The sequence below is a fragment of the Carassius auratus genome, chromosome 40, assembly GCF_003368295.1.
Source record: "Carassius auratus strain Wakin chromosome 40, ASM336829v1, whole genome shotgun sequence".
Lineage (NCBI taxonomy): Eukaryota > Metazoa > Chordata > Actinopteri > Cypriniformes > Cyprinidae > Carassius > Carassius auratus.
Window position 1 is genome coordinate 20,580,669 of NC_039282.1, and position 7,796 is coordinate 20,588,464.

The 7,796-nt window shown below is 48.0% G+C and overlaps 1 protein-coding gene across 1 annotated transcript; it reads left to right on the forward strand.

Moving 5' to 3' along the window:
* Positions 1-2,143: 2,143 nt before the first annotated feature.
* LOC113058861 (serine/threonine-protein kinase SIK3 homolog) lies at positions 2,144-7,326 on the forward strand. Its single transcript, XM_026227123.1, has 9 exons — positions 2,144-2,361; positions 2,446-2,541; positions 2,933-2,994; positions 3,242-3,379; positions 4,064-4,767; positions 4,912-5,054; positions 5,323-5,452; positions 5,552-5,682; positions 6,238-7,326. The coding sequence occupies exons 1-8, from the start codon at positions 2,257-2,259 to the stop codon at positions 5,671-5,673; spliced, it is 1,500 nt and encodes a 499-aa protein (XP_026082908.1). The 5' UTR covers positions 2,144-2,256; the 3' UTR covers positions 5,674-5,682; positions 6,238-7,326.
* Positions 7,327-7,796: the final 470 nt, after the last annotated feature.

Consider the following 7,796-nt stretch of genomic DNA (forward strand, 5'->3'; position numbering starts at 1 on the left):
TCTTTCCATCAGCATCACTTTTTAAAACGACTCTAAATCTTCCAGAGTTCCTCTTCTAAAGTGCTACTAAAGTGACCTCTGACCTCTCTCTCTGTGCCAAATGATGGCAGACTTCCCTTCTGTGGCTTTGCTTTTGTCCTAATGGCTTGCTAAAGCTAGCGGTGGGGCGAGCTCTGATTCTGTGTGCCGATTGGGTGTGTGTCCCTCCGGAGGCTGGAGGCGGCCAATCAGAGCGCTGATCCTGCTGCTTCCTGTGGTTCAGGTATTTGGCGAACAGTTCCAAGCGGCACACGACACACGGCACGGGCCCCGAGCTCCTCGGCAGAAAACCAGAGAAACCGGCAGAGGGGCTGGAGCCCTGAGCAGCACAGCGGTGAGGGCTGAACCACACACACACACATTCTCAGTAACACACCACATATTATACTACACACAACCCTACCCCTACTGCACTGAATACTGTTGCTCCACTTAAGCCTAGAACGCAGAACACTAGATCTAGTCCTCGTCCTGGGCCTGAACACAGGTGGAAGAAGGATGGGCTTCGAGGTTCTTATCAAGTTTTTAAAAGCTTGCTTCACCACCTTCGAAAGTCTCTCGGATATTTTCTAAAACTCTAAACTCAGTTCTTGACCCAGCACTCAGATCTCGAGACGGTGTTCAGATATCAGATCTCCTCCTCTCTCCTCCTGACATGGATCGTTCTCACCCGATCATAAACAGTTCTTTGACTAGTGGGGTTTCCCAGAGTCCTTTAAAACGCTTCTGTACAGCCACTGTTAAAAATATCTCACCTTGATCCATCTGTTCTTATTAACTACCGGTTGATCCCTAAACTCCCATTTATTTCTAAGGTTTTAGAGAAAGCACAGTTTACTCATTACTGGATGCTTTTAACTTTCTGGTTAAGTTCCAATTTGGTTTTAGAGCACTTCCCAGTACAGCAGTCAGCCTTGCTTCAAGTTATGAAGGATCTTTTGTTGTCCATTGATTCGGGGTCACTCTGATTCGTCAGATTTGAGAGCACCTTCGAGACTATTGACCATGACATCTTCGAGTCGACTACAGTATGTAGCAGGGGTTCAAGGCACGGCATTACAGTGCTTCACCTCTTATTTAAAGTGTAGGCCTTTTTCAGTAAATATGGGGTTGTTCGCCTCACCTTCTGTGCCCGTCCCTTATGGTGTTCCACAGGGTTCTATTCTCAGCCCTTTATTGTTCTCGCTCTACATGCTTCCCCAGACTCCATTCTCCAGAAATATAATATTAACTATCATTGCTACACTGATGACCTCCAACTTTACCTTCCAATCAAACTTGAAATTGACTTTTCGTTTTGACGAAGTGAGAACTTGGATGGCTAATAATTTTTTTTATCTAAACACTGGCAAAACTGAGTTGTTTCTGCTAGGCCCCGTTGCATTCAATACTACTCTTACAAGTAGGTTATGCTCCCTTAGTGATAACTTACAACCTCAGGTAAAAAATCTAGGGGTCCATTCGACTCATTACCACAACTTGACAAACGTGTAAACACGGTTGTTTAGAGTAGCTTCTTCCTCCTCAGATCTGTTGTGAAAGTAAAACATTTTCTCTCTCGAAAAGATCTCGAAGTTGTCATTCACACACTTATCTCTTCCAGGCTGGACTCTTGTAACTCTCTGTATGTCATATACAACCTCTTGGTCATTAAGATCTTGTAAGCAGCTTCTTTTATCTGTCCCTGGTTCTGGCTGTAAATCCAAAGGTGACTGAGTTTTCTCTGTTGGTGTCCCTAAACTCATGGTGCTAGGTTTGACCTCTGACCTCTGAGATGTTCACAGTGGAATATTGTATGTTGCCGTTCACATCTGATCAGAAACATTGAAGATGTTTCTCTGTGTCTCTATCTCTGTATATCTGTGTGCATACTATACTGCAGGAGTAATGTTAGTAAGCAGCTGGAGGAGCTTCCCATAGAGCCTCAGTGCAGCGAATACTTGTGTGTTTCCTCTCTAGAAGGTCGGCAGGAAACATGAAGCTGATGTCCAGTCAATTTGTTCATGTTGTGTGTTTCACTGAGAAGATTAAATTAAACCAGTGAAACCTGTGTGTTTGTTCCTCCGGAGCGCACGTGTGTTTGAAGCAGCACACTGATGATGTTGTGTGTGTTAGTGTGGCTTCAGATCAGACTCTGTCACAGTTATTCCTCATTAACGGAGAGTGTTTGTGTGTCTCAGGCCGTCGTATAAAGACTGTAACACTCTTCACCTGCCGATGGAGCGCTTCTCTCCCGTCAGACGCTTCTCAGACGGAGCCGCCACCATCCCAGCCTTCAAGACCCAGCTGGAGAACAACAGCCTGATCCGACAGCTCAAACAGGTGCGGACGCGCAGGCACACGCGTGACCCTCGTCAATGTGACGTGTGCTCGCTGGGTGACGTGTGTGTGTGTGTGTGTGTGCAGGAGTGCGAGCAGCTGCAGAAGATGTACGCGGCTCCGCAGGACGAGCGTCTGATGGAGCACACACAGCAGCAGCACATCCTCTACCAGCAGATACAGGTCTCCTCTACACCACACGCTGCAGAAAATTAGATTCTAGACCTAAGAAAAGTCATTAAACGCCATGGCCATATGTATAATAACAAGTATACATCTTTCTAGTGATGCCAAGCTTAGAACTGTATCAGACTGAAACTGATCCTGTGAACGACAGATTCATGAAGAGCAGGAAGAGCATTCAGATCTGCTGGAATCATCAAATTTACTTTCTATTCTATTTTAGCGACTTATTTTAATAAACGCATGCTCTGTTTTACTGGTCATTATAGCAGATTAACAAGAGGCCTAGGAATATTTTTGTGGATGATGGAGTCAGAAAGGCTAAATACACACACACACTCCTGACTGTAAGTATAAAGGGGTCATGACATTGTTGACTTCCTGTTTGCAGGCCCTGTCTTTGGGACATGGGGAAAACCAGCCCAGCAGTCACCTGACATACCAGCTACAGAGGTACACACACTCACATACTCACACACTCACTCACTGACCACACACACACACACACACACACACACACACTCACTGATCACACACACACACTCACTGACCACACACACACACACACACACACTGACCACACACACACACACACACACACACACACTCACACACACACACTCACTCACTCACTCTCACACACACACACACACACACAAAGATGTTCATATCTTTAGTGTTGTGCTTCTGTTTCTCTCAGGTTGCGTATTCAGCCCTCCAGTCCTCCTCCTACACATCCCAGCAACCACCTCTTCAGGCCAGCCAATCAGAGCCCTCCTCCGGGCGGTCAGGGGATGATGCAGGCTCATGGTCAGTGTGGGTCAGCTGGATCTGTCGTGTGAGTTACAGAGCCTCTCGTGGTGTTCACATCTTAAACTCCTCCCACAGCGGGGCATCTGCGGTTCAGTTTCAGCATGGCTCCACCCTCTACCAGTCTCCCAGCGCCAGCCCTCCCCCCACCAGCCTCCCCCGCATGGCGCTGTCCAATCAGCAGCCTCCGCCAGGCTCCGCCCGCTCACAGCAGCAGCAGCAGGTGACCATTCAGGTGCAGGAGGTGGAGCTCGGGGGCGGAGCCCAGCGGCAGGGTTTCCTAGCCACGCCCACTCACCGAGTTCTGGGGAAGCAGCTGAGCGCTGATAACGCGGAGACACACAGGTGACACGAGCCGCCCTAAACACCTGATGCTCTAATGTCACCATCGTTGTGCCCCTTCCATTTCTTTTGAGCTTTTTGGTTGTTATAAAAAGAATCAAATTGTATTGTTTTTATGTTCTTTTTACATTTGTATCTGAGCTGTTTATGTTTGTGTAAATGCAGTTCAGCATGTTTAGTGCTTGTATATGATTTAAATTAATCTGTCGTGGAAGTGATTTGTGTGAATACTGAGAGATACTCCCATACGACAGTATATGAGTCAACACGAAATCAACATTCAACTTCTAAAAACTGTACATTAGTTACATGGAGGTGTGGTTATGCTAATTAGAGTCACAGTCTTTCTTGTGTTTTGAATGTGTTGCAGTCGCAGTTTGAGTCGCTCCCACACTTCGGCATACGAGCAGTTTAACCCGCACATGTTTGGCGAGGGAGTTGTGAGCGGCGTCATCGGCTCCTATAACCCCTACCTGCAGGGGGCGTGTCTGAAGGTGCCGGGGCTGGAGGGCTATCAGGGCTATCCGTCTGCACTGCAGCAGGCTCTGCTGTCACCCACACCGCTGGAGTATCGTCCGGCCCAGCAGCACGTCACACCCACCCTGCAGGGGCTGCTCTCGCCACGCCACTCGCTCACGGGTCACACTGACCCCCGTCTGCCTCCGCACGACCTCGCCGCACTGCTCAAGCGCCAGAGCCCCCGCCCGGCCCCGCCCCTTGCCACGGCCCCGCCCACCAACCCACAGGACTACGGGGAGATGCTTCTGCTGCAGCGACTGGGCCAAGCTGCTGAGACCTTAGAGCCCGCCCCTCCACAAGCCCCGCCCACACAGCACTACCATCACCTTCTCCAAATCAGGCCCCCTGCCGAGTGCCCGGCCCCGCCCCTCCCTCACTCTGAGAGCATGGAGGAGGATGACGAGATGCCTGCCTATCACGAGGGCCTGCTGGCCAAAGCCGCCGCCCCCTGCGCTGAGGGACACGAGCTGCTGGCTCCGCCCCTCGGCAGCACGCCTCCATACTCCTCCCCCACACACAGACACGCCTACATCCACAGCTCCACGCCGCACAGAGGTACAGCAGCATTCACTCTCTGCTTCTCTTGTGTTTGCTTACAATATTGCTGAAGACAAAATGACATGAATGAAATGTGTGTATTCTTCTGTTGATGATGTTGTTTGCGCTGCTGCTGGTGTTGAGTGTGTCGTTGTGTCTCAGAGGTGTGTGCTGATGCTGCAGAGTGTCCGGTGATGGAGGGAGATCACAACGGCTACAGCTCACGCTCCGCACAGAGAGACACTTACAGACCACGAGCGTCATTACAGAGACACCACACCATCCAGACCTGCGACGACGCTTACGTATGTGTGTGTGTGTGTGAGAGTGTTTGTAAGAGTGAGTGTATGCATGTGTGTGTATGCGTGTGTGTGTGGGAGCGTGTGTGTGAGAGACTGTGTCTGCGTGTGTGTGTGTGTGTGAGAGTGTTTGTAAGAGTGAGTGTATCATGTGTGTGTGTGTGTGTGTGTGTGTGTGTGTGTGTGTGTGAGTGTTTGTAAGAGTGAGTGTATGCGTGTGTGTGTGAGAGAGACTCTGCTCCAGCGTTGACCTCTTGACCTCTTCTTCCTGTAGGAGCAGGCGGAGCCCATGTCTGGAATGAGCTTATTGGCTGGCAAGGCGCTAAGCTCCGCCCGCATGTCGGACATCCTCAGCCAATCGTCTCTGACAGGAAGCCAGCAGCTGCAGCAGAGGGAGGGGTCAGGTGTGTAAACGCACACTACAGACACACACACACACACACACACACACACGCGTGTTCTCTCTCACACTGACGGTGTTGTGTGTGTGTGTGTGTGTTTAGTGTGTGACGTGGAGGCAGACGTTCACCCCGCCGCGTGCTTCCCTTCCTCCTGCACCAGTGACATGCTGCTGAGCTACAAACCCCCGGATCTGCAGTACAGCGTGGAGCAGGCCGGGGTCTAGTGAACACAGGTGACACACACACACACACACACACAATGATGATTTCTGTGTGTTTTGAGAAGTGATTAGACCTTATTGAAAGCCCGTTCACACACAATGAAAGAATTATGACCATAAAGAGATCATTTGAAACATGATGCTAAATTTAGAAGAGAAGCAAAGTTCACATCTCCGCTTTAATGATGATGACACAGAGAAGCAAGATCATTGAAATCACTTTCAGAATGATGATTTCCAGCTGATCAAAGATTAAAAACATCAACAGCCAATCAGAATCCATCTGGATTTAAAGGTGCAGTATGTAATACTGACAGCTAGTGGTTCTAAATTAGTACTGCGGTCTAAATTCTAAACATCAGAGACCTGTTTCTCCTGTTCCTCTCGATGATCACGTGTGTGCCAGATGGAGGACACACAGCAGAAACAAGTGTGATTGACTCTTGAGGAGTTGACTGACTGTAGTGATGTTACTCTAATAATCATCAGATCATGATGTGCTGGTGCTCGTGTGAGCGGGTCACGGTTCGTCTGACTCTTTAACGTGTGTTTGTGTTTCTCTCTCAGGGGTGTATTTGCTGTATAAAGCTCTTATCGTCTGCTGTGTTGTGCTGTCTTGCCAAATCCTCATCGTCTGTCTGTCGGGTGTCGTGGGTGTGGCCTGCACGCAGGGGGCGGAGCTCTCGGCTTCCTCTTCCGCTGGGAGTGTCTCCGATTGGCTGCAGCCCAATAATCATCCGCCCCCCCCCACCCCAAACCCCTCCCACCGTTGCCATAGCGACGCTCTGGTGCAGGCAAACACAGAGTCTTATATAAACACACACACACACGTCATAACCAAACGCCACAAACCCAAAGTATTGGACGTGAAGCCTGTGCTGCTGCGGATCATTCCGGTCTCCATCCACAGACGACTCTCACTCGCTCTACACTCTCTTCACCTCTGCTTTGATTTTTAACACATTTTTATGGCTAATGTTCTGTAGAAATTATGATCATTATTGTTCTTGTTTTCTGTAAAATACATTTTATGGTTATGACATTATTAAAAAATGACGATTATTATTAAAACCGTGCTATGTTGCGAGAGAACAGCTGCGTTTGTTTCCTCACGGTGACTTTTGCACTTTCAGTTTTTGTGGTTTTTGTTTTGCTTCTCCTCCCGGTTTCTTGCTCTCCTCCTTCACTCCATCCCTCCATCCGTCTGTCCACAGGTGCATTGTGGGTAGTCTGACAGATCCTGTACTGCTCACAGACAATCTTTTCTGTTTCAGAGCTTTATTGGTTATTTTTTGTGGATGTTGTTGGGATAGTTTTTGTATATTGTTGATTTTACAGTTTTATTTCTGTTCTGATGTACTGACCGACTCTCTCTGAGTTTAAACCCAAACGCTGTGATTGGACGATTTCTTCAGTCTGACCGGTCCAGTAACGGTCACGTGATCGTGTGAGAGTCTGATGAAGAGAGCCATCATCCTCCTCATCCTCCATCTGTCCATCTTCTCTTTTCCTTCAGAGCTTTGTCACTTTCTTCCAGGTTTTTTATTTTTTTTGCTTTCTGTTTTTGGAAAAAAATACTAAAGTGCAACAACAATGGTTAAAAAGAATCCAAATAAACTGAGAGAAATAATAAATATATATAAATAAAGAAAAGAATATGACAGTGAGTGTGTGTGCTTCATGTGTTTATCGACTGATGCTCTACAGCTGAAACTCAACTGGTTCCAGATCTGATGATTTTGAGTCATTGTAGATTACCCTTCATTTAGAAAACCTCCACACATCGCGAGTCAAAGTTAGACAGAGAGATGCTTTGTATAAAAGTAGCTTGTTATTTTTACGAGCTTAATCTCTGGACAGATTCTGAAGCAAAGCAACGGTGTGATGGGGGGAAAATCGTCTATTTTCACGGAGTGTTTGTGAACACATGAACCTGGGATCCCTTTCAAGGTGGTAACTCAACATTGTGTCAGCTCTGATGTATACTGGAACTCCTTCCTTCTCCACTTGCTGAAATCTTATCAAATGCCACGCTAGAAGAAAGCCTTTCCACCCCTGCTGACACCCCAGTTGGCAGCAACGAATTAAAGGTTATGGCCAATTTGAAAATTTACGAGCGTGAATCG

What these genes read in the sequence shown, in the direction of transcription:
- LOC113058861 (XM_026227123.1), top strand. Translation starts at nt 2,257, where the DNA reads ATGGAGCGCTTCTCTCCCGTCAGACGCTTCTCAGACGGAGCCGCCACC. An exon ending in TGATCCGACAGCTCAAACAG is followed by an intron (nt 2,362 to 2,445) that starts GTGCGGACGCGC and finishes GTGTGTGTGCAG; the next exon opens with GAGTGCGAGCAGCTGCAGAA. An exon ending in TCCTCTACCAGCAGATACAG is followed by an intron (nt 2,542 to 2,932) that starts GTCTCCTCTACA and finishes TCCTGTTTGCAG; the next exon opens with GCCCTGTCTTTGGGACATGG.